The sequence below is a fragment of the Chiloscyllium punctatum genome, chromosome 8 (genome assembly GCF_047496795.1).
Source record: "Chiloscyllium punctatum isolate Juve2018m chromosome 8, sChiPun1.3, whole genome shotgun sequence".
Taxonomy (NCBI): domain Eukaryota; kingdom Metazoa; phylum Chordata; class Chondrichthyes; order Orectolobiformes; family Hemiscylliidae; genus Chiloscyllium; species Chiloscyllium punctatum.
This window is the reverse complement of record NC_092746.1, coordinates 61,605,629-61,633,624: the sequence shown is the minus strand read 5'-3', so window position 1 is coordinate 61,633,624 and position 27,996 is coordinate 61,605,629. Positions and strand designations below refer to the sequence as shown.

Here is a 27,996-nt window from a genome sequence, read left to right as displayed (position 1 = left end):
GCACTTTTTAAATGCATCTTGTCATCTGGATCTATGAATAGTGATTGTAGAGGTTCTAATTTTACCTTTCTGTCACATGACTCACCAGGAATCTGCTTGCTCTTTGCTTTTTTAAGAGTAGATTACTTACAGTGAAGAAACAGGCCCTTCGGCCTAACAAGTCCACACCGACCCGCCTAAGTGCAACCCACCCAGACCCATTCCCCTACATCTAACACTACAGGCAATTTAGCCTGGTCAATTCACCTAACCTGCACATTTTTTTTGGACTGTGGGAGGAAACCAGAACACCTGGAGGAAACCCATGCAGACTCAGGGAGAATGTGCAAACTCCACACAGTCAGTCGCCTGAGGTGGGAATTGAACCTGGGTCTCTGGCGCTGTGAGGCAGCAGTGCTAACCACTGTGCCACCATTTGTTATGCCATGCAGTTTACAGTTTTGTAGTTAGGCAAAACTCCTTGTATTTTGCTTCATTCCAAAGACACGACAAACAAGAATTGACTGAACTTTACTTCTCCCTGTGTGATTTTACTGAATTCATTTTCAGAGTGTGTTGATCATTGAAACCCACTGGAAGTAGATCAAAAGAGAGAGGGATGAATGTGGCATGAAACAAGGATGTACGCAAATAAAAGCAAGTCAAATGGATAATTTAGAAAATTTGCAAATGGGAATTTGGCTGTGATTTAATTTCTCAGTTGTGATTCCTGATTTTTCCTCAATAAAGCATGAGTGGCAAAGTACAAAGGATGATTTTAATACCTCAGCGGTGCCCCCTGCTTCCTTGCGTAAATCACCAATTTGATCATTAACTTATCTTTACACAAAAGTTTTGCTATTTTTAAGCATAAAGTGAACTTTTATTTTAGTGCCAGTCTTTTTTAATTCACTCTCCTTGCTTCATATTTTTTGCTTCACTGCCCCTCACTTCTATATTCAATGTGTTTTTGTTTGTATCTACTACCTAATAGCTGTCATAAATACCCACATTTCTCTTCTATCTTAATTTCCATTTCCTTTGTCATCCAACATTTGTTCACCACAACGTCCATTTTCAAGAGAACATTGTAATCATTAAGTGAGGAGGGGGACTGGCAATGCTCTATAATTTTTGTACCTGTCTGTAAATTCCTTGCAACTTTGTTCAACTACAACCTTGCAACTACTTAGTGATTCATAGACTACACCGCAGAATATAATTGCAATTCTATTGTTTCTTAGCTTTGGCCAGATAGATTTTGTCCTTGATTCCTCTCGGACGTTCTGTTTTGCCAGCACTGAAATGTGCCTTCAATCAACCGAGTCATTTCTCCTCCTTTTCTTTCTTTCTTACCTTTCCTGAATACCTTGGATCCATGATTACTATTCCCATTCTTCTTAGAGTCAGGTCTCTATTACAACATCATAATTCCTCATGGCAATCTGCACCACTTACTTGTCAATCTTATTTAACACATTTTAGAAATTCTGATTTAAATGCTATTTCTTTCTCTTTCACCCTGACATCACCTATTGTCTTTTGCTTCCTAAGCTGCTGCTGTATCTCATGTAGTGTTTCCTCCATCTCAGTATTCATTATCTAATGACTATGTTAAGATGTTGGACCAGCAGAATGGCAGTAAAAAGTAGCGTGCCTTCATTTCATTTGTCTTTCAGAAATAAACTCACATTTTTTAATGCTCCTCAATTAAAAACATGCTTAAAAACTTGATAATAGTAAGAGATGGATCCTGGGAATTTTTTTTTAGGAGTGGAGAGACTGAAGGGAAAGTTAACAAAAAAAGAGTTAAAAGCTGTTGAAGACAGTGTAAAAATTGATTTGTGTACATAATTGACAACCAATGAAAACAATGGAGGTAATTGTCCTAACCACCTCTAGATGTAAATACAAATACGAAGGGGATTTTTTTCCCCAATTTGTTTGTGTGCCTTGATTTCCCAAGACTGACACAAATTAATCTGACTCATTAGTACGTATACACTACTCAATTTAACAAGGTTATGAACAATTGTAGAAACATCATTATAGTACTGTTGACAAATAATGCATTCAATGCATCACAGTTTTACAGTTTATAAAAACATATTCCTTCAATTTTGCACTCTATATTTTTTCTGCAATTGATTAACTCTGCAACTCCCCCAGTTTTCTGACACCTCATGCACTGAACCCTCCTCCAGTATGAGATCCAGAATGTAAAAGGATTGTGAGCCATGTACACCACTATCTCCAATACATTGTTCATGACATACACATTAAAATGTTGTAAGGCCAGTACCAAACGATATAGTTCTTTTTCAGTCATGGAGTATTTCCTCTGGTGAATGTTGATCTTCTTCAAAAAGTAACCAACTGGCAGTTCAAGACCATCCTCATCTTCCGATAGGAATACAAATCCAACTCTTCGTCTTTCTCTTTACTTTTCACTTTGTGCTGTGACTTACCACACAGTCTGAGAAAATACCAGGATATTTCTGTGTAAACTCTTCAGTTTCTTGGTCTTCCTTGGGCTTCTCTACAACAAGGGGTGTCACTTCCACCTTAGATCCTGCTAAATCATTCCCAAGAACAAACTGAATTTCTGGAACTGACACTCTAAATCACTCCCACTGTAAATTCCCCAGTCTTGAGCTGGCACTTCAACCTGATCTCATATAGGGGAACACTAATTTTCTGTCCATCTATCCCACAAATTACCGCACTCTCGGGTAAAAGATCAGAAAGAGTGCATATTTGCTTGTCCCTTACTATCAGCGATTAGTTAGATCCTGTATCTCTCAAAATTATAACTTCTTGACCTTCTCCACCTGTTCTTTCTGTGTAAACTTTATCCACAGAGGCAAATTCTTTATAGAGATCACGCACTAACTCCATACCCAGCCCCTGCCTAGGCTGTGCACTCTCCTGCAGTTACTTAGCTCTTCTTGGGGTCTCCTTTCCTACCTTCACTAATACCACTGGCTTAGCTTCTTTTACCATATCTTTTCCTACACTGCCTACCTCTAACAACCAACACTGTGGTTTTATGTGTCCCACCTTCTGGCAGTGAAAACACCTTTACCCAGTGCCCAGTCACCATCACTGTAACTTTCTGTGTCCCACTCCATTAGAGTGAAAACACTTGAGGCCTTTCACCTCCTTTCCAACCTCTTGGGCTTCTTTTTTATCCTATGGTAAAATCTTACCAGTGCTCTCTACTCTGAGTTTTGTTGTGTAGGATCTTCCCTTCTCCCATCTTCTATCCCTCACAGAATGAAATTTTGGCCAGAAACTTGTCTGATGCACCAAATGTACTCATCTGCTAATTCTGCTGCCTTTTTACATCCTGAACTTTCTGTTCCTCCAAGTGAATTCTTAACATTTCTGGAAGTGAGTTTTTAAACTCCTCCAGCAGAATAATCTCTCTTAAATCCTCAAAGGTCCCATCTATTTTCAAAGCACGCATCCATCATTCAAAATGACTATGTTTAATTCTTTTGAACTCGACATAAGTCTGACCTTTTTCCTTCTTTATGCTTCTGAATCGCCGTCTGTATTGGTACCAATTCATAAGCACTTAAAGTAGCCTGTTTAGCCTCTTCTTATTCCTTGACACCGCAACTGACAATGCGGCAAATATCTCACTAGCTCTGCCAACCAGTTTAGTCTGAGCTAGTATTACCCATAAATCCTCGAATCACTCCACCGGCCTCGCCAATTTTTCAAATTAAATAAAGAAGGCTTCAAACTTTTCTCATCAAAATATGGCAGAGTTTTGACATATTTATATATTTCACTACCGTCTCTTTTAATCTCCATCCTGTTAACTTGAGTTTGCGAAGTCGCAACTTATCAAGTTCAAATTCTCTCTCTTTTTGCTCATCCAAGAACCGTCTCTCTTTTCCCTTCTCTTTCTTTCTACCTTTCTTCTCTCTCTCTTTGCTCAGCTAAGAACCTCCTTTCTCTCTTTTTTCCTCTCTCTCCATCTCGTCTCTCACTCTTTCTCTTTCTCTCTCCCTCTCTTTTCTCTGTCTTTCTCTTTCTTCTCCCTCTCTTTTTCTCTCCCTCTCCCTTTCCTCTCGCTCTCTTTGTTTATCTTGTAACTCCAGTCTCCTCAGTTGAAATTTAAGTTTTTCTACTGTCGTGGAAATTAAATTGACTCGACTCAACTATTAGCAAGAGGAAAGAAAAAGAACTTTTTTTTTAACTTCTGCATGCAGAGGGATCAATATACTTGGCAAAAATGCCTTGTGTAAGGGCACTTGAGCATAATTCAGATACTCTTCTTATACCATTCTTATCACACTCCCATGGACAAAAACTGAGAAGACTTGAGTTGTTATTTTTTTCGTTCCCTTGTTGTGAACATACTGTTCTTATGTTTTCTCTTAGCTTGAATGTTTATAAAGTTCAAGCAAAGACAAGCTGTCTCCTCGACTGCAAAGTGTTTGCAAAGTTCAGCACAGTATTAAATTTAGAAAAGCATTTCAGATTTCACAGTAAATGTTTAAATTTGTTAATTTTCCATTACACTACCTTGACTGCACTTGTCTAATTCCCTTACAATTTCAACTTTACTTTTGTCCTTTGTTAAACCCAAATCTAATTTCTTTGCTAATTCTAAAAGTATGGCCTTTTTATTTCCTTCTAAACTTGCTTAGCAAATTTAGGAATCATTATCAAATCCCAGAACTTCTCTTGCAATTTTAAGAGCCATTCCTCTCATTTTTAATTTAATCAACCACAAGTCACCAAAATTAACCAAGTTGTCTCACCTACGTTTTATTTAGGACACTAACCTGCAAGTGTTTAAATCTGCTGGGATGTTTTCGTAGCCCAGATCTATTCCAATCTGTCTAAACCTGTTCAAATCATGGATGCGAGTCCCCAAACTGTTACCACACGGGGTAATTGAGTTGCTTAATTTAAACCAGCAACTCAAAAAAAAGATTTATCCCATGCAGTAATCTGTGAAAGTTTGAGAGGCCAAGAACTATTTAAAGTAAAATTTAACAACTTTATTTCTTAAAGTATAACAGAGAATAATTAACTAACATTTGTTCCAACTCCTTCCTCTGACTGTTCCCTTCCACAATATTGTTCATTATATCATAGCTGATCATTGAAGTCAGTAATGTAATTCTGGCCTCCCTCTATATCCCTTGATCCCTTTCGTCTCAGAAGTAATAGCTACATCCTTCTTGAAAACACATCATATTTTGGCCTCGTACAGTTACTATTTTAATGAGTTCAACAGGCTCACCACTCCCCGAGACAAAATGTCTCCTCATTTCAGTTCTAAAGGTTTCATTCCCTATCCTTAAACTTTGACCCATGGTTCTGGACTCCCACAACATCAAGAACACCCTTCCTTCATTCAACTTGTCTGGTCCTGCTAGAGTTTTCTGGATTTCTATGAGATCCCTCCTCCCACCATTCTTCTAAACGCTAGTGGATACAAACCTAACCAACTCAATCTCTCCTCATACGTCAGTCCCAACATCCCAGGAATCAACTAGATAAATCTTCACTGCACTCCCTTTATAGCAAGAACATTCTTCCTCAGGTAAGAAGACAAAAACTGCATCCAATATTCCAATTTTGTGGGACACATAGGTTCTGTCCTCAGTAATGACCCTGAGCTTTCAGTTGCTATCACTTCAAAAAGCCGTTGTGTTCCCTAGCTAACTGTTGCAATGCTTCAACGAGACTCAGTGCATACTGGTAGAACAGCATTTGATTTTCCACTTGGGGACCCTGCAGCCTTTAGGACTCACTACCAAGTTCAATAATTTTAAAACATGAACATTTTCCTCTATGTCCTTGAATTGAATTAGTTTTATTGTCACGCGCACTCAAATAAGTGCATTGAAAAGTTTGCAATATTGCCACATACTTCGCCATCATTGCTACAAGATATCCAGGCACAGAAACTAAAATACTTGGCATAAAATTGAAAGATTAGGAAATAAAAGTCCAGCATAACAATAAAAAGGAAAAGAAAGTACTTGATTTGCAGTCCTTTCACCCCAATCCGTACTAGCACCTAGACTCCAGACTACACTGGGCTTGAGACCAAAACTTGAGGTCTTGTTTCCAGTCCACAAGGCCTTGCCTCCCCGTGAGACCCCATCTCCAATTCAGGGCTTGCCTCCAGGACTCGCATCCCCAGTACACCTTCCGATCTGGGACTTGCCTCCCCACTATGGTGCCTGGTTTGGGCCTCACCTCCCTGCTATGGCCTCCAGTCCAGTACTCTTTATCACCCCCATGCCCCTGGCATGACATAGGCTGCTTACAACATAATCAATCTATTTTCATCTACTTATGGTCCCCATTATCAGCTTTTCTTTCTCCCTGGGATACCATTATCCATCCTTTTCATCTGCCTAACTCTCAGGGATCCATCTTTACCAATTCACTTATACCTTCCCCAATTCCTATCTTCAGTATATATACCACATTGCTCTAGTTACTAAGCATCCTGAAGAAAGATCATTGAACCTGAAACAGAACTCTGCTTTCTCTCCACAGATACTGCTGAATCACTCCAGCAATTTCTGTTTAGGTTTCACAATATTCCAGATGTGTCTCACCAATGCTGTATATAATTACCTTGTAAATTTATGACTTTACATTTTTCCTACTCGTGGGTGGTCTGTAAAATATACCCAGTAGTATAGTGGTGAATCTATATTTTTTTCTTATTTCCATCTAAATAGAATCTGTCTTTGCCTACTCTAGGATATGCTCCTTCTAAAGCAGCGTAACATTCTTGTTAATCACTACCACTACTTTCTGTACTTTCTCCTTCCATATCTTTTGTGAACATCTTGTATCTAGGAATATTTGATGTCTAATGATATGATTTTTGAGCCAGGTCTTTGATATCACCAAGGCATTTTATTTTCCCATGTCTATTGGCACATGAAGCTCACAAATCTTACTTACCACACATTAGGCATCCCCAATAACTAGGATGTGAACATAAGTTGGAGTTATTTTGTTCTGTCTTACTATGAGCCCATCTAATGTTTTACAATGTTTAATGCTATCTGTCACTCCAAGTCCTTTATGTGCCTTGTTTTTCATTACATTCTGGTTTCTAAACCCTGTCTGATTAACTTAATCAAAACATAGTGCAACAATAAGCATTGATGCCCCTTTTATGATGGAATAGCCAACATTTACTGCCATGATGCATACATGAATAACAGCAACTTAGGTGATAGGCAAAGACTCGTACCTATTCAATTTCCTGATCACAGGCAGTTGCATTTGAGCCAAGCAGATACGACCAACCATAACAGAAGTTACATCTGCAGGAAATATTGTTTTGCAAATGATCTGGTATATAATGTGAAAGAGTGGAGCTGTAAAGATGTACAGGTCCAAAGAAATGCATCAAATTGAACATCATTAATCAAATTAATGTAGCATGCATTAATTTTATTCTTTCCTAGCCATCACATATTGATGAGCTGTAAATTTGCAGTGATTTTGCTGTGAACATTAATTGTTGTCTAAACAGCATGGAGGCACTGTCATTTTCAATGTCACATTTGTTGTTTGCAAAATGAATGCACCACCACTGATAAGAATAACAAGATAATCCTTTTTTTGTCAGACATCTTACAGAAGCCCTACAGACAGCACTTTTCCAGAAGACTGTATGATACAGGAGCAGATTCAGCCCATTCAGCCCATCGAATCTGCTCTGCCTTTCAATGAGATTATGCTAGATCTAATAATCCTCAACTCCACTTGCCTGCTTTATCCCGATAACCCCTGACTCCTTTACTGATTAAAATCTGTCCAGCTCAACCTTAAATATACTGAATGACACAGCTTTTGGAGCATCTGACAATAAATGATTCCACAGACCCTCTTCCCTCTGAGAGAAGAAATTTCTCATCTGTGTTTTAAATGTGTGAGCCATTATTCTGAGACTATGTCCTCTGGTTTTGTTAAGGAAAGGTATTGAGAGATATGGGCCAAAGGCAGATACATTGAGTTAGGCCACAGATCTGCCATGGTCTCATTGATAATGGAATTAGCTTGAGAGACTGAATGGCCTCCTCCTGTTTCTATGTAAAAGGAGGAGTGGGCTCTGTGTAGCCCCCTCCTTTACAAAGTTGGGTTCCTCAATCAGGCACTGAGTGGCTTTGATCATGTGACCTCAAATCTTGGGAGGCTGCACCCAAACCAACATGGATTTACCAAGGTTCACACCATATGGGTACTTCTCACCTCCACCTGCCGTGAGAGTAATACTAGTGACTGCAGGGTGAAGCCTTTGAGTAGTAAATTATTTAAATTGTGTCTACTTTAGGGCCTCATTTGGCAATGGGACATGGATGCCATCAACATATCTTCAAGCATGGACTTTATTGGGATGGAGACAGGAAGGTGATTGCTCCACCATCCACCACCTTTCCATTCAAATGCCCTCATTACCAAATTTATCACGAGGAGTTGCTATGATTCCAGTTGATGGCAATATTGGAAACTCAGATTCCAGAGTGAAACCTGACTTGATAGACAATAGGTTTTATCTTAATTACCATGCCAATCAATCACTGAACATGTTCACACAAGATTGCTCATGTACTTTCATCAAAAGAACATAGGGTTATTATACAAGTGAAAATAAAAACAACGGATATAATTTGCAAAGATCAAAACATTTAAAAAAAGAAAAATTTAACCCTTTGACCTTTACAGACACTCAACCCCAGTGAAGTTTCACCTACATCTTCTCACTTTAACTCTAATTTGTTACAATCTCCTGTCAGCAAATTTCCACACATTTATCACTTACTACTCTCTCCACCACGGTCTTTCCCCAAGATGTAAAGACACAGGCTAACTCATTGTCATTCTTCTACTCAACTTTTACCAACCCTGCCTACTTGGAGTGCTACAGCAGAGACTTTTTTCCAGCTCTGATGGTCTGGAGACTGCCAAAATTAAACTGACTCTCCACTGGTATGGATTTTTGCTCTCTGAACTGGACCTACTGTCTACTCTCCACTTATCTGTCTCTGAGCATAATTAGCAATCATTTCAGCAATTTTATCACCAAGTGGTGAGTTTGGGAATTTAGTTCAAATGACATATTTTCTTGCAAAAGGCTTTTTTGACCCAAATGCTGAAACAATTGAGTTTCTGTCTTTGAATAAAAAAATCAACTTACCTTCACAGATTTGAAAGTGAAAGAAAAACATTTTCCTCAACTTTAGATCATAAATTTCATTATAATGTATTATATACTTTTATCACCGTGGTCATAATATTCTGGCCAGAGTTTGTCAAACAGTTCTGATAACCCTGCTCCATTTAATCAAAGTATCAAAGAGTCACTTTTGTAGTTACAGATCCTATAATTGTTTGGAATGGAGACAATGGCATTATTTAGAGATTCAAGAAAAATCTGAAGTTCCTTTGCATTTACCTCACAATATATAATTCAAAAACAGCCCTCACAGAGACATGAGGCAGATCTCTCACCTACCTTTGGGGGAAGCAACACTCTTGTGGTACTATTGCTGGACTGTTAATGCAGAGGCACAGGCAATGTTCCAGGTGTCACAAAATTAGTCCCTTTTTTTTTCTAAAAGCTGTTCCTTGGCTCAAGGAGACTCTGTCCTTGATTTTTTTCAGAAGGGTAATAAACCAGACTGGGCTCCAATCTGTCTGATTTGGTACATAGATGAAAAGGATTTTGAGAAGCCTTTTGTTTATATGTGAACAGATGAGACATCAGGCCAAAGTGGTCATGTTTTAGAAGTGACCTGTATAAAGAAAGCGGAGTGTGGTCAGCTCTCTAGCTACTGAGCTGAGCCGTTTTAGTTCAGTCCTAAACTGGTGAGGTTCAATAGGGAGCTATGTGGAAACTCTCTCTCTCTGTCTCTCTGTCTCTGTCTCTCTCTCTCTCTCTCTCTCTCTCTCTGCCCTTCAACTTCAGCCTATAAGCATGTGTTCATTTATACTGGTTTTTAAAGGGAGCTTGCTTATTGGGACCGTTGTGTATATTCAGAACAGCATAATTAGTCTAGTTGGATCAGTTGAGTTCTGTAGGGGTTCTTTATTCTGTTCTCTGTGCTTCATTGTGTACTTTTGTGAATAAATTTTTGTCTGTTTTAAGATCTAGTAGTCAACTTACTCTGGGTAATTTTCACTGTACACTTACTGAAACAAATTGCAAAGTTATGGTCTGAGCTGCCTGCTTAAGAATGTTTTGAGTGGTCTGGCTTAGTCCATAACACAGGGACACAGGTTTAAATCCTACCATGCAGATGATGGAATTTAAATTAAGTAAAAAATCTGAAATTGAGTCTAATGATGACAGAAAAACCTGTGTGGTTCATTAATGTTCCTTTGGGAAGAAAACTGCCATCCTTACCTGGTCTGGCCTACATGTGACTCCTGACCCACAGCAAATTGGTTGATTATTTACTGCCCTCTGGACATTTAGGGATAGGCAATAAATGTTGGCCTAGCCAGTGACATCCACTTCTTGTGCATAAATAATTAAAAATATCATGGAAGTTGTATGTATCAAACAGAACCAGAAGCTGAGAAATATAAGGCAGAACCTGGAAAATTCAGTACAGTTAAGAGGTTGGGAGAAAATGTTTTAAAATTCTAAATCATAGCCAGTTTATTCCATGATAATTAAAAACTAGGAGCTTGATAATATTAATTTTGTTTGGGAGTTGTGGATCTGATAATATGGTGCTGGTCATGAAATAAGCCATTATTAGCGAGCTTTGAGAAAATTTGTAGCTCAGGTTGAGGTTCTGGGTATAGGTTTGCTCGCTGAGCTGGAGGTTCATTTTCAGACATTTTGTCACCATACTTCGTACGGAGGCTCACTGAAGATGTTACCTAGTATGGTGACGAAACGTCGAAAAATGAACCTTTCAGATCAGCGAGCAAACCTACATCCATAATCCAATATGTGAGTTCACATCAATCTTTAACTGGTACATAATGCATGACGCATTATGGGTACTATAGACTTGGGGAAACAAAATAATTCACCATTTGCTGGTTACTCAGTTTGATGCTGTCATTGTTTAGAATATAGTGATAGATTATGTCTCCACTGAGGAATTAGCTATTAGAAAGTTAGAGTCAAAAGTGTAAGTGATTTAAACCTTCAAGCTTAATTTAAGTAATTTCTGCAATCTTTCTGAATTTTGTGGAGTGTTGAGATTATGGATGTACATCCTCCCTGCTGCACTAGATAAGCCCTTCTATGTTGGCTGTGCTGGGTCAACCAAGTGTGGAGTAAGCATTGGGCCACTCAGTAATAAATTGGGTTTCTAATAACTCAATGACCCAGTACTTTTTAATCAGCTGAACTATCAGCTACCTATTTGTTGGCTGTAATATTTGGCCCATTCTGTTTCGAGTTTTGAAAAGTGATCTTTTGTTAAGTCTACATACTTTTGATTTGACGTGACTGCTTTTAATTAATGCAGGCTTTTAAAGATCTTCTGAAATGTTATGTTGATGTCAGTTTGATTACTAATAATTTCCTTTCCAAATTCATAATAGCCTTCATTATATTAATAGCCTCCACTTTTGTCAGCTGATGAGTTAATCTGTTCCAACTTTATCTATCATGTTTTCAGCAACAAACTGTGCTTCTCTGAGAGCCCTACTGAACATTTTCTGTTGACATCAGTTTAATTAGGCTTCTTCAATTATTTGTTGCAACTTTAAACCGCAGTTGGAGTTTTGTTTGTTTAACTTACTTTTCAAAGTAACTTTACAGTTGGTTGAAAATTTGTACAAGATTTAAAATCAGTCGCAAATTTTTGTGGTGAAGTGGTAGTGACCACCTCTCGGTTAGGAGGTCTTGATTCAGATCTTTTTGGCTGCAGAAGTGTGTCATAACATGTTTGAACAGGTTACCTTTTTTTAAAAAAGGCTCAAAAAAGCCAAATAGGATTGTCAAAAAGTTTGCTTTTTCCCTGCAAATGTATAATTGTGAATTATGCATATTTAATACAGACAGATTACTTCAAAGAATTGATAAGACGATAGCTCTCATGACCTTTCCAATCTATCACAATTCTGTGCTGGGGCAAAACTAACAACATGAGTTGATATAGCTAATTTCGATATTGGTTTTGCTTGTGTCAGGATCACAAACCCATGGCATCATTATATCATGCAACTGTTTGCCTCTCATTCCTGATGAAGGGTTTATGCCCAAAACGTCGATTCTTCTGCTCTTCAGATGCTGCCTTACCTGCTGTGCTTTTCCAGCACCAACTTTCGACTCTGATTTCCAGCATCTGCAGTCTTCATGTTCTCCAACCATTAGCCTAAACCAAAGTAAGCTTGCCAGATTTGCTTGGGCAAAAGCAATAAAATTGTGTCTTGATCTGTGGTTGATCTTTCCAAATCCAGGAAGTTTACTTTGGGTTGTATTGGCTGTATGAAACCCAATCTCAGACACTGAATGACAGTGGACAAGTTCAATGGAAAACCAGTCAAGGTAGCCAATGTTGGTCTACCAGTACAGGTTTACATTCTTAGATGATCATTTATAACATTTGTCTTTGTTTTGTTGAAGTAGACATAATGTTAAATGACAATGTTTGTTAATGATTCTATGGTTGTTAATGCATTCTTTGATGTATTATGCCAAACAGGCCAGAATTATGTGACACGTAGCTGACCTCAGCTCGGTTTGCAGCTGTTGTTTAATATTCTTTGATAAGATTAGATTAGATTACTTACAGTGTTGAAACAGGCCCTTCGGCCCAACAAGTCCACACCGCCCCGCCGAAGCGTAACCCACCCATACCCCTACATCTACATTTACCCCTTACCTAACACTATGGGCAATTTAGCATGGCCAATTCACCTGGCCTGCACATCTTTGGACTGTGGGAGGAAACCGGAGCACCCGGAGGAAACCCACGCAGACACGGGGAGAACGTGCAAACTCCACACAGTCAGTCGCCTGAGGCGGGAATTGAACCTGGGTCTCAGGCGCTGTGAGGCAGCAGTGCTAACCACTGTGCCACTGTGCCGCCCATAACTTCAGATGGAGAATGTGCATTTGTGTGCATACTTTGCTACTGTCCATTGTCAAGTAACATTGGCACACACATGGAAGTCTAATCATTTACACACGATACCAGAAGACAGATCTTTTAAAAATTCTGTATTTAATTCTTGTATCACCATGCCCAAATTAATAGCCCTAAAGGCATCTTTCAGAATCACAACTGTAACATTTAAATTGAAGTTATTGCTTCTTCTGGCACAGTGGTAGTGCCATAACCTGTAGCTAGAAGATCTTCTCAAGCTCCAAGGGCACCAATGGTGTGTCAAATCTTATCCAAACAGGGTGATTAAAAATACTTTTATTCTAAATTGAAGCTTTTTGGCTAAAGGCATAGAAGGAATGGACTATTTATTTGAGTTGTACACTATCAGACTCCATCTCACCATCTATGTTTATTCCAAATCTGATGTAAGATCCCTCTGAATAAATATGATTTTCTGGCTGCTCCATGCAAATAACTCACTTTAAACCTTTATACTTGTTTTCTTACCGCACACAAACCATGTTGTGCAAATATGATGACGGCAACAGATCTTGTCATAAGTCAGTGCTTAAATCAACTAAATTGTTTCTGAGAGTGAACCACAGTCCAAGTAGTTTAAATCTTTAAACTTTCCAGTCTCCAGTGACTAACTAGATCTACAATCTATAGAAAGTAACCACTGTGTGTTTATTGTAAGTGACAGCTATCCCCGCTAAGCATTGTATGCCTGTGCATGTGTTGCTATAAAAGTGACAGGATGAATTACTAAGCATAAGGTTAATTTCTCCTGTGCAAGTAATGTTCCCTTTGTATCATAACTGATGAGATTTTGGAAAGCTTTGACGTTTTATCAGTGTGCCAGCTGTTCCATCACTGCATCACTTATTATTCAAGGCAACTTGTCGAATCAGTTACTGTCATTTCTCCCTCTCTCTCCATCTCTATTAGGAAACTATTGGAATGCTGCCTCATTCAATACACCTTCATCCTATCTGCACTTCTCAACTTTCCATGGAGAGACCAGTGCTGACATCTCATTTTACTTCAAGACCTCAGTTCCTTATGGAGTATTTCTCGAAAACTTGGGCAACACAGACTTTATCAGGCTTGAGCTGAAATGTAAGTTGTTCTGCAAAAATGCAGATCTCTTTTGACTATGTCGACAATAGTTAGATATAATTAATTGGTAAGCATCATTAATATTTCTGTGTTACTATAAGAATAAATATAAATAGTATTAAAATTAACCACATAAAAGGTACCTATAACAAGTACAAACAAAAGTTTAATCTAAAGGATGTCCGTATAAATTATGTCCATAACACATTGATGTGGTTGTACTAAAATCCTGAAGTTAATGGGAACCAATTATCATGTTTCACTCTCAAGGACTATTGCATAACTGTACAGTGCAGACATCAATGTAATACTGCAGCTGGTTTGGCCAGAGCTCTGACACCACCTTGAGGAGTAATCTGCCACCACTTTGCTAAAACTCTAGCTGCAGCATAAATACAGCTTTCCAATTTAAAACATAATTTAAAATATTTTCGTGTTAATGCAGAACATATGGAACAGTCCACCAATATTTTAAAACGTATACCAAGACTTTTGCAGCATGTAGATCATAGAATCCCTACAGTATGGAAGCAGGCCATTTAGCCCATCGAGTTCAAACAAAACCTCTGAAGAGCATCCCACTCAGATCCAACCCCGTATCCTATCCCACCCCACTTCACAATTCCAGTAATCCTACATTTCCCATTGATAGGCCGCATGACCTGCACACCCCTGGACACCCTGAGCAATTTAGCTTGGCCAATCTACCTAATCTGCACATTTTGGACTGTGGGAGGAAACTGGAGCATCTGGAGGAAATTCACACAGACATGTGGACAATGTGCAAACTCCACACAGATAGACGCCCAAGGCTGGAATCAAACCCCGGTTCCTGGAGCTGTGAGGACCTTTCCAACTTAATTTGAAATATTTCAGTGTTGCTGCAACGATATTTTAAAGAAATATACCTAGAATTCTGTTCCATGGTATTCTCAGACCAAAACTATCTCAAGCACACAATATAACATTACATCTAAAACTCTTAATTGTGAAAAGTTCAGGAATCATGTTTAAATTGTGTGACCGAGAGAACTTTTCACCTTCAGTCAGTTTGTAAACCCTTGTAGGATGAGCCTAATGATAAATTCCAACAAACAACAGAACTCTGTCCCATCCATCTCTATTTACCCAGATCAAATGAACAGTTGACAAAGATCGAAGATTGTTCATGCATGATGTTTTATAAACATCTGTAAGTTTAGAAAAGCTAATTGTTTTTACACATTGCTGGTCGGTCATCAGCAAGATGAGGCATCAGAATCCTTGGAATGGAATTTCATTCTCATAGGATTTCCCTTTATCAAAGTGTTGGCAGAATACCATTAATCAAATAACAATTTGTCCATTTTATTTCTTCTTCATGAAAGATACTTTACTAGGAAACATTTCTGTTTACAAATAGTAAACACACAGTATACCAAGGTAAGAAAATGTAAAGTTAACGGAAAAGAGATATATTAGTAATGCCATTTATTAGGCAACACTTTATTTTCACAGGAACTAGGATTTGGGTAATGGGGTATGGATCCTATAGTGTATCTGTCAGTGGCATATTGTCCCAGTCATTGCATTTCTGTAGTTTCTCTCCGATTCTCTTGAATAGGCATGATGACAACTTGTATTACTGTATTATTTAAAGAGATGTTCCAAACATGAAATTTGCTGGATTTTGGAGTTGGAAGCAAAACAGAAGGAAATATGTGTGTTCAAAGACTGCGCATTGTTTCATGGCACCTCCTTCGTTGTGATGCTGTCAGCTAATGGGAGGGAGAAGCCTGCCAGCAAAACGAATGAGTTGTGGCTGGAGGTTGTCCATAAAGCCAGCAACAGTATTGTGGTGCCATGCTCATGGATTCAATGCCAAAAGTGGTGTAATGCCTAAGTATGGCAGGAGAGATAAGTTCAGAGGTGGGACTGGGTGTCAGCAGAGTCTCACTATGCCTGGCTGACAGAGATGATGTGATGACAGCCTCTCAGGCTACGTGGTGACAGACAAAAATATAAGACAGTGCCATGACACATAACACTCCTTCTTGATGACTTGATGTCATGAGTGAATAGAACATGAGTACTCAAAGCATTCTTGATAGTTCCAATTCATATCTTTAATCTCCCAGAGGGCCTTCAAGCCACTCAGTAGAGGTATTCTGAAAGGCTGCCCCATCATACGATTCATGCAAACTATGCACCAACTCCTTCTGTGGAGCTCATAAAGCAGATAGCTTTGTATGCACCTGCAGGATCAACATCACAAGTGAGCAAGAGCAGATGGTGGTGACAAGCAGAGAAATGGAGTCAGAGACTGCAACACTCTCCACGTTCTGCTCAACTGAGCGCAGATGCTGTGTTTTGTGTTCCATCGACAAACATGATACTTCGATAGATCAGCACAGAATGTACAATTTACCAGCAGGAATTCCAGCCACATTGTACATGATTGCAAAGAGATTCAGGGAATCCTTCTCAAGTATTAATGTCATGAAGTTGTAGATTTTTATAATATCATCTTTGTCCATGGAAAGAGTGGCACTCAGCATACAGCAGCAGACATAGCAAACAAATAAGAGCATTCAAACACTCAACAATCATCTGCTTGCTATGACCGCTATCTTAGCTAAGATGAAATCTATTCTAATTGTTCATTACTCCACTGATCCACAGAAATGCATGCTTCAACTCACTGCTAGTGGGGAAATGAGGATCGGCCATGAATGGAATGATGTTAAAAAAAGGACTCAGCTCCAAATGCTTCAACTTCTTACACATTCCCCATCCCCTCCAATACCCAGACAAAAACCACTTAACCTGATGTCAGGGCCTGATGAAGGGCTTTTGCCCGAAACATCGATTTTCTTGCTCCTCGAATGCTGCTTGACCGGCTGTGCTTTACCAGCACCACTCCAATATAGACTCTGATTTCCAGCATCTGCAGTCCTCACTTTTGCCCACTTAACCTGATGTCCTAGTGACTAGTACAGCCGTTGGTAGCGTAAGTGCGGGTTGAACAGTTTTTTGCAAAGTATTCACAAGCTGTGGCACCAAGAAGGCAATCGAACAAAAACAATTCAACAGCCAGATCAATGACCTAAGAAATCTCTCTCTATCTCTATTATTAGAGGTTGCACCATCGAAAAGTGTGATGGAAAGCAAAAAATAAAGATCAGCAGTTGCACAAGTTTAGATTGTTATCTTGTTTTTTGGAGATCCACAAGTGTATAGTTTCTTTCTACTTTGTTCCTGTGTCACACATTTTTGGCTGTTGCCTAACTTCTGGCCTTTTAACTTGTCATGAATAGTAAAACATGAATTGGTGCCAAGTAATGGGTATTTGTTATAGGAATCTTAGTTATGTGTTATACTGCTTTTTGTGGGAGAGTAGTAGAGGTGTGCAATTTGTGGGGCATTGTGTGTGGAGACTGACTTTTCCACGTGACTGAGGAAACCCAGGTAAGACTCAAAATAGCAAAGACATCTGAAGCACTCTGGGCAGCGATATTCACCGCTGCTGGTACTTCCTCTTCGGATTTGTCAGACAAGGTTCTGTGCTCTGTGTCTTGGTCCTCCTACAGGGCCAAACATTGGTATTTATGAAATACAAAAAGCACAGGATATCAAGCCATTTTGAAGACCTTGACTGATGCATACTGAAGAGTACCCTGAATCTCCTAAGCCACATAAACTTGATCTTGTAGCAGATCAATCACTTACTCAATGGCACACCTTTTTGTCATGTATCTACAATTGTACCATTCCTGGGTGCCTTGGTTCAGTTCCTCACTGCTGTCATTGAGCACTTTTTAAGTGGGTCACTCTTGACTCTGAGCAGCCAGATGATGTCTCTGTTCCTTGATGTAAAGTGATCAAGGAAGTTGGACTATTGCAGCTTAAAGGTAAGATGGCAGACACCCAAGCATCCGGATTAAAAGTATTTTGTGGTCACACACTAACTATATGTTGCAGTTGATGAATACTCCTGGGTGATTTGCAGGTGTCTTGATTGCTATCTGTGGCAGTTAATTTTGCCCTGTACCTGTGGAAAGTCAGAGAGAGCTGAAAACCAATTGTTCTGGTTGACATAATTGCAGAAAAGGGCTACATTATTGGCAAAATAGCAAACAGTCACTCGGATGGTGGATTTTGTGGCTGTTGAATTTGAAATACTGTAATGGTAGGATTCAAGACAAAGTGTTTTAGGGCAGTGGTGGCTGTCTCCTGAAATGGCAAATGTCTCCTGAAATGAAATGTTGAACATGCCAAACATGGTCTCAGCTAGCACAGCCATTGACCCTCCTGTGAATTGTATCTTCTAGTGGAGCATCTCCAGTGGAGCTGCAGTCTATGAGGAGCAGGCTTTTGCTGCCCCTGTGATGCCCATGTTGATACGACAGCCAGTAGTCACCTTCGCCCTCATCTGTAGACTGAAATAAAACAAAAGAGCAGCGCCCATGCTGCCAGGATAGATCAGAGTTCCAAAGTGGAGATCAATTGCATAAACCCCCAAAGTCATCCAAATAATATTGCAGCATTTACAGTGAACAAAGCCATTCTCACACACAGGCAAGGAAGTAGCTAACTGTAAGGTTTCATGCTTAGTGATATATTCTGTTACATCTTCAATTCCTCAATTGCCATTATGTTCTTGTATTCTTCTCACAGGCAAATTTCAAGAAGTCTGCAAAACCCGTAGGCAGACAGCTACATTGCAAAAGTCATGTTAATATTGCCTCTAACATTGAAATTGATGGCCAGCCTCCCCTAGAAAGTTGCTCATGTGCAACTGAATGCACTGTATTTAATACAAAAGTCAATGGTTTGAAACTAGCTTCCCAATGTGCTATCATTTTCTCTAGTTTTACCTCCTCCCAAGCATTGCTTCCGACCCTAAATTCAAGCATTCCTGCCCATCCTTTCTGATTATTATTTTAAACCTGCTAGCATCCAGTATTCAGGTATATGCTTGTCACTGTTACTGACAGAACTAGCGTATTTGCCTTTTAGCTTTAAATGACTAAAATTATATTTAGTGAGAGAATTGCAATTGTACAGATTCTCACAGCAATACAAAGGATATTCTCTTCACTGTAATCTTCTCAAATCTATCATAGAAATTAGAAATATATACAAGTCCAAATGGAGTATGAGCCTCATTTCTCCTACATTTTACATTGTGAAATGATAACATAAGTAAATGGCCCTTAGCCACTAGATTTTTTAAAAATGGGTCATTAATGACACTGATTCATTCTTGACAGTTTATCCACTTAGCTGAACAATGAAAACTTGCTGTGACATACAAGATGGCTATTATAAATGAAAGGAAAAATCCCTGAGGCAGCAGCATTGAAAATGTATTGTATTTATAAAAAGAGAATTGCCAAAATAAAAGCTTTTTTTAGCTTTATTGTGAGGATTAAATAAAGGAAAGCACTGATAAATCTGTCAATCATTTTCAAGACAACTATGTCATATACAAGGGACATAATTCACATATTCAATTTATATATTTATAAACAAAAACATACTGAGGTTTGCTGCATAGTTCTCATGCAAATCATGTTATTAGACTGTCATTGATTTAAAGTATTACATTGATGTAATATGTGATCACACAGATCTTATTGTCATTATCAAGATTATCATTGACCTTTAATAACAGTTATCAAATAATGTTTAACCATTACAATCAATACTTCAGGCAGTTGTTTTTCACAAGGAAATGTACTGACCTACAGCATGTAATATTCCTCTTAAACTTCAATCACACTCACACAGAAATTATATGAAGAGTAATGAACCCACGCAGTCCATGCACACCAGTTACCTAACAAATTGGTTCATTGCACTTATAAATAAATGTAGCTGTCACTTGAACTTCAGGAGTAGATTATCCTGGATATCTGTTGATTTGTCTAATATATACAATCTATTGTGTTAAAATAATGTTCATCCTTGGCTTCATTTGACTAATGGCAAAGAGGTTTTGTGACAGCTGCACTGAAAGGTGATTAATGGTGCTACTTTATTGATAAAACATTTGTGTTTGATTATTAGGAATTTCCATGGCCAATGCATATTCTGAGCTGGAATTTCAGGCATCAGTCCAGTTGGTAACAGGAGTGAATTGTTGTGTTATATCTCATAGAAAATACACAATATACCTTTAAGAGACATGCTTAAAATCACCACATCATGGCATGTGTCCATGTGCTATAAGACTGTCAGTCTTCATTCTACTGAACTCTATCCTCTTGCAACATGAAATGCTGAAGGAAGCATGTTACAATATAGCTAAATGGCCTAGCGCATCAAATTATTCAGTTTTGCCTGACTCGTAACCCATATTTATGCTACAGGACCTAAATTAAATATCACAGCATGAAAGTTGCAGATCCTCAGTACATCTGGTGCTTCATGGTGACAATGCAGTAGTGAATATCAATTATACTGCTTATGAAATAATCCTCACTGAAATCAGACAGCCCTGCATCATAAAGCATTCGGTCAACCAACTACAATAAGCTTCCATTACAGATTTCCAACTTAAATAGCCAGGAGATAGACTTACCTTCTCTCTACTTAACATCCAAAATTGATGCAACTGGATGCCCTCTGTATCTTTTACAAAAATGATAGCAACATTTTACCACAAACTGTCAAGGTACAGCATCTAAAGGCTTCTTACACGTTTAAGATTAAGGTCAGCAGCCAAAACATGTCATATTGGTGTCAAAGTTAAAAACCACACAACACCAGGTTATAATCTTTGAGGAGAAATTGAGGACTGCAGATGCTGGAGATCAGAGCTGAAAATGTGTTGCTGGAAAAGCGCAGCAGGTCAGGCAGCATCCAAGGAACAGGAGAATCGACGTTTCGGGCATCAGCCCTTCTTCAGGAATGTTCCTGAAACGTCGATTCTCCTGTTCCTTGGATGCTGCCTGACCTGCTGCGCTTTTCAGCAACACATTTTCAACACCAAGTTATAGTCCAACAGGTTTAATTGGAAGCACTAGCTTTCAGAGCGCCACTCCTTCATCAGGTGATAGTGGAGGACGCAATTGTAAGGCACAGAACTTATAGCAAAGTTTACAGTGTGATGTAACTGAAATTGTATATTGAAAAATACCTTGATTGTTTGTTGAGTCTTTCATCTGTTAGAATGGCCATGATAGTTTCACTTCTTTCATATGTAAATCACAAAAGTCTTTAAAAAGTTACATTCTCAGGTTAACTGTAACAATTGGTGTTAGCCAGATAATATGATTAGATTCCCTCCAGTGTGGAAACAGGCCCTTCGGCCCAGCAAGTCCATACCAACCCTCCAAAGAAGTCACCCACCCAGACCCATTTCCCTCTAACTAATGCACCTAACATTATGGGCAATTTAGCATGGCCAATTCAGCTGACTTGCATATCTTTGGACTATGGGAGGAAACCACAGCACCCGGAGGAAGCCCACACAGACACAGGGAGAATGTGCAAACTCCACACAGACAGTTGCCCAAGACTAGAATTGAACCTGGGACCCTGGTGCTGTGAGGCAGCAGTGCTAACCACTGAGCCACTGCCCCAAATGTTGAAGATGTTAGCCCCCTGTGTTCTCTGTCTGTGCCATAATGTTTAGACTGATTCTAATCTAAAAAGTGAGTTAGCAGAGTATTACATGAATTCATGCAGTTTTTGAGCAAATTACAGTGCAACTCTGCAAGTACAAATTCACCCCACAAACATATATGTATATGTGCGCATGTGGGGTTTTGTGTGTGTGTCTGTCTGGGGTGGAGTTTGTAAGTGTAAGAGAGAGTGTATATGTGTGTGTATGTGAGTGTAGAGTGTCTACGCCTGTGTGTGTGTATGTGTGTGTGTGTGTCTGTCTGTCTGTCTGTCTGTCTGTCGTGGGGAGTTGTGAGTGTCTGTGAGAGAGAGTGTATATGTGTGTGCGTGTGAGTGTAGAATGGTCTAAGTCTGTGAGAGGATGCATGTGTGAGTGTGGGAGTGTGTGAGTGTCTGTAGGGGGGTGTGTGTGAGTGTCTGTGTGCATGTCTGTGTATACGTGTGCCCGTGTATCCGTGTGTGTGTGCGTAGGAATATCTGTGTGTGTGTAGTGTGACATGAACCCAAGGTCCCGGTTGAAGCCCTCCCTATGGGTACGGAACTTAGCTATCACCCTCTGCTCGGCCACTTTTTGCTGCTACCTGTACCCGGGGAAATACTGGAAGGCTACGGGCACTGCACAACAAACAACAGACTTCAGCGGTGCAGGACATTTGACCTCGGACCTTCGGGTGACCATCACACACACACACACACACACACACACACACACACACACACACACACACACACACACACACACACACACACACACCTTTGTGGGGTGAATTTGTACTTGCAGAGTTACACTGTACCTTGCTCAAAAACTGGATGACTTCATGTAAAACTCTGTTATCTCATTTTTAGATCTGAATCAGTCTAAACATCATGACACAGAAAGAGAGCACAGGGGGCTAACACCTTCAACATATTATCTGGCTAGCACCAATTGTTACAGTTAACCTGAGAATGCAACTTTTAAAAAAGAGTTTTGTGATTTACGTATGAAAGAAGTGAAACTATCATGGTATTCGAACAGATGAAAGACTCAACAAACAATCAAGGTATTTTTCAATGTATAATTTCAGTTACATCACACTGTAAACTTTTGCTGTAAATTCTGTGCCTTACAATTGTGTCCTCCACAACCACCTGATGAAGGAACGTCGCTCCAAAAGCTAGTGCTTACAATTAAACCTGTCGGACTATAACGTGGTGTTGTGTGATTTTTAACCTTGTACACCCCAGTCCAACACCAGCATCTCCAAAGCATAACTAGTATTGGTGTCAAACTGACATTTACAGTCAAACGGTAGTCAGTTTAACAACAGTGCCCTCCTGTCAAACAAAATTGTGTTTTAAACACAAGAAGGTTTTTTTTAAACAAGAGAAGCTTTCATATGTGCACTGGCTGGTTGGTCACACCACTTTGTTTCCTTCAGTTCACTGCCAAAGAAGCTATGATGTCACCACCTCTTTATTTGGTGTGAACAGCTTTTGTGGCTGAAGCTTGCTCCTATGAGCCTTTGTCTCTTAAAGACACTCAGCAAAACTTCTTAAAGAAATCACAACCATAAAAAAGTAAAATGGAAGCAAAAGGAAGAAAAATAAGAGGACAGACAGTTTTTAAATTCAATCATAGGATGTGGTGGCGCTGGCTCAGCCAGCATTTATTACCTGTCCCCTCCCATCAGCCTTCTCCAAAGACCATTCCCTCCAGCACACCCTGGTCCACTCCTCCTTCATTCCCAACATGTTCCCATATAGTCTCATGGCACCTTCCCCTGCAATTGCAGAAGGTGTAGCAGCACCTGCTATTTACTTTGTTTCTCCTCACTACCCAAGGCGCCAAACACACCTTCTCGGTGAAGTAACACTTTCCTTGCACTTCACTCAATCTAATGTACTGTTTTTGCTGCTCACAATCTGGTCTTCTCTACACTGGAAAAACATAGTGTAGAACACCTATGTTCTGTCTACAAAATAGAGTTTCCAGTTGCTTGCCACTTCAACACACCATTCTGTTCTCTATCAAACATCTCTGTCTCAGGCATTCTGCAGTGCTCCAGCAAAGTTCAGCACAAGATGGCAGAACAACACCTCATTTCCATTTGGGAACCCTACAGCCTCCTGGAGTTATATCAATATCAAGTTCAACAATTTAGGGACTTGAGCACCTTTTTCCATGCTTTCCCCCACCCTACATACCAGGCCTTGGCAGCACATCGATTGCTACCACATGCCACCAATTGTCAGTCAATAATAGTCCCCATTAACAACTCTTAATTCCCCCAGACTGACCTTTAACCACACCTTTATCTGTCCAAATATTTTTCTCTCTCTTTGAGCTCTATCTCAACGTATTGTTTATTCTCCCCCCACCCCATCACATCTTCTGTATTAAAAAAATCCTTTTCCTAGTTACCATCAGTTCTGAAAAAGGATCACTGAACCTGAAACATTAACTCTGATTTCTCTCCACAGATGCTGCCAGATCTGCTAAAATTTTCCAACCATTTCTGTTTTTGTTTCAGATTTCCAGTCCCCACAGTTCTTTCAGTTTTTTTTATTTATTGCCTATCCCTAATCGTCTTTGAGAAGGTGGTGGTGAGCTGACTTCTTGAACTGCTGCAGCCCATGTACTAAAGGTTGATCCACACCATTAAGGAGAGAATTCTAGGATTTTGAAACTAGTGACAATGAAGGAATGGCGATGTATTTTCAAGTTAGGATGGTGAATGGTTTGGAGGAGAACTTGCAATGGTGTTGTTCCCCTTATCTGCTACCTTTTTTTATAGATTCCCTACAGTGTGGAAACAGGCCATTCGGCCCAACCAGTCCATACTGACTCTCTGAACAGCATCCCATCTAGGCCCCATCTCCCTACCCTATCCCTGTAACTCTTCATTTCCCATGGCTAACACACTTAACCTACACAACCATGGACACTATGGGGTAATTTAGCACAATCAATCCACCTAACGTGCCCATCTTTGGATTATGGGAGGAAAACAGAGCATCCAGAGGAAACCCATGCAGGTATGGGGAGAATGTGCAAACTCCACACAGACCCACAGCTTGAGGATGGAATCAAAACCGGGTCTCTGGCGCCGTGAGGCAGCAGTGCTAACAACTGAGCCACCATGCAGTCTTCCCTCTAGATGGAAGTGGCAGTAGGTTTGGAAGGTGCTATTCAAGAATCTTTGGCAAATTTCTACAATGCACCTTGTAGGTAGAACACACTGCTGCTACTGAGTGTCAGTAGTGGAAGAAGTGAACCATGGAAGAAGAAGGAATCAAATTCCCAGCACTCTCTTTCAAAAAAACACCCAAACCTTCAAAATTATGAATTGAGCAGCAAATGACACCTTCATCAATCTGCAGCTATTAAAGCAACATATGCAGCTTTACTTGTACACCCCATAACTGAGCCTGAGGAAGAGCTCTTAAAATATTGCTTACTATTTACAAGTAGGTGCTTCAGAGAATAAATACTTTCTTTTTTTTCTGAGGAAACTGAAAAAAATGATCCAAAGATGTTCTCGATATTTCTTGAGGATGAGCTCAAGATACAAATCAATTTCTGGTTTAACAAGCTCTGACTCAGGTCAAACTTTCAGAAACCCCAAAAGTCTCTTGATAGCACTATTACCCAGATGCCACTGCAAGAATTGAGTTATTTGAAGAACTTGCAGAGTGGTAATCAAGTTGGTTATCACCTCTAACCAAACCCTTCTGCAAAGATCTTCCAGCAAGTAAAAGGCTCATATCATTAATACTATGTTGGAGGATGGATACCAGCATGAGGTCATTGTAAGGTCAATATTAACTAAAGGGTCTGGGTACTGACAGCAGTTTTGCTATGATCAGCAAACTCCATCAAACCAGCAAGACCTGTCTTAGGTGCTGTTTGGCACAACTGCACATCAGGTCTTTTTCAAATTACTTTCAGGGGACCTGGTTTTCACTGGCTGGGTCAGTAAGATTGCTCATTCCTAATTGTTGTTGTGAAGGTGGTGGCGCGCTGCCTTCATGACCTGTTACGTCCATTTGATATCGTTAGCCTCATAATGTTGGTTGAGAGGTGGTCATAAAACTTTGACCCAATGACACAGAAGCACTAATGATATATTTCTAAGTCAGGATGATGAATGGCTTAGAGGAGAAATTGCAATAGTGGTATTTTCATGTATCTACTGCACTTGTCCCTCATGTAGGGGTCATAGCTTTGGAAAGTGCTGTTTAAGGAGCCTTGGTGAATGCCTTATCAGTAGTACACACTGCTGCTACTGAATTACTCAATGCTGAAGGGACTGGATGTTGTGGATGTGGTATCAATCAGGCAGGCTGCTTGGCTTGGATGGTGTCAAGCTCCTTAAGTGTTGAAGAAGCCATACCCATCCAGGCAACTCGGGAATCCACCATCATATTCCAGACGTGCCTTTGTTGAGTCAGAAGCTGATACTCACTGAAAGATTCCTAGCTTTGACCTCCTTGTGTAGTTACAGTATTTATAAGACCAACCCCCCAACCCCATTCCTCCCACCAAGATGGTAGAGGCATTTTTAAAATGGCTTAGAAAACACCTTGCTTAACAATAAAACATCCAACCATTTAGTTGTGTTTTACTGGAGTCAAGTGTTTCTCTGACGACCAAAGACGACCAAAAATAATCAGAGGGCTAGATAGGGTGGACAGGAAGAGCCTTGTTCCAAGAATGGTGACGGCAAGCATAAGGGGGCATAGCTTTAAATTGAGGGGTGATAGATATAGGACAGATGTCAGAGGTAATTTCTTTACTCAGAGAGTAGTAAGGGTATGGAATGCTTTGCCTGCAATGGTAGTAGATTCGCCAACTTTAAGCACATTTAAGTCATCATTGGACAAGCATTTGGACATACATGGAATAGTGTAGGTTAGATGGGCTTCAGATTGGTATGACAGGTCGGCGCAACATCGATGGCCAAAGGGCCTGTACTGTGCTGTAGTGTTCTATATTCTATATTGGCCCTCTCTCTCCAACATGGACCTGCCAATCATAATTGGACAGAGACCTGTTTCCATTACAATTAAGGAGGTGCCCCTCTCTGCTGGTTGTTTTTGTGGAGGCAGATTCAGGACCAAGAAACAATCCCAACTCATGTCTTCTGATCCTGAGTCATCCCTATTGGTGAGTTGAAAGGAGTATGCTCAGTTAAACTCCAACTTTACTGAACTTTTTATGGAAACCTTTGAAGTAAGAGTTATTTTTACCAACATAATTCTCTGAAGTTTAAAAAGAGTCTTGAGACAAATGAAACAAAGGATTGGATTTCTCAACAGTCTGTACATAATAATGAATTACTTAGCCTTATGATTTGCAATCTAACTAAATCAACATTAATTACTTTTACAGTAAATAGCAATGAGAAATATCTTGTACCCTTTGCATTGGAAAGCCATTGATCAATATTCTGGCTTTTGTCCACAGGACACAAAAGCATAGCAGCAAAGGATTGAATGTTCCTAGCTCTGTGGTGGCATGCTTGCAGTGAGTGGTTGATGAGATCAGGGAGGAACCACAACAGGATGACTGTTGTCACATTCCTACCATAAGAACTTTCCCAGAGGTGGCCAGGAGATAGCTAACCACAGAGACCGGCAATTAATTGAGATGCTTAAAGTCCTAATTCAAAGTGATTTGCTGCCTGGAATGCCTCCACCCTCCTTCACCTGCATGTCCACCTTCTTAATGAATGCAGTGTCCTTGAAACAAATTGAGTGGCCATTGTAGCCAGAGGCTCAGTGCTGGAAAAATAAAACAAATGAAGGAAAGGCTATGTCAAAAATCCAAATGGTGTACCCAGAGGCCAAACTCCAATCCAAGGGACTAATACCTTGAAACCTTTCAAAGCTTTGTTTCTCTGCCCATTTTGAAGGGTTCCTCCTCAATAAACCAGTCTTTGGACCCAAACTTGCTTTCAATGCCTCACCCAGTGGGACTGCAGAGGCTCCAAAGGTATTGGCCCTCTGATTATGTCTAGACGCCTGCTGACATCCTTAATAGATCACCTTAATAGATTCAATTAGGAGACCATGTCTGAGAAAATTGCATCAGAACGCACACTGCCAGCAGCTCCAAAAACCCGTGGATCCTAATGATATGGTCCTGAAGCCTATATGCAGCCCACAGTCACAGACAATCAGTCCCAAGATTTTGTGAAGTCAGCCAAGTTTATAAGATAAAAAT

General features: G+C 39.8%; 1 protein-coding gene across 1 annotated transcript in view; it reads left to right on the top strand.

Annotated features, from left to right (window-relative positions):
• The window catches only part of LOC140480594 (contactin-associated protein-like 2), a 2,042,618-nt gene that overhangs the window by 1,725,577 nt on the left and 289,045 nt on the right, over positions 1-27,996 (top strand). Inside the window, exon 16 of the mRNA XM_072575654.1 lies at positions 14,007-14,177. Within this exon, the coding sequence (XP_072431755.1) occupies positions 14,007-14,177 (171 nt within the window). The remainder of the gene's footprint in view (positions 1-14,006; positions 14,178-27,996) is intronic.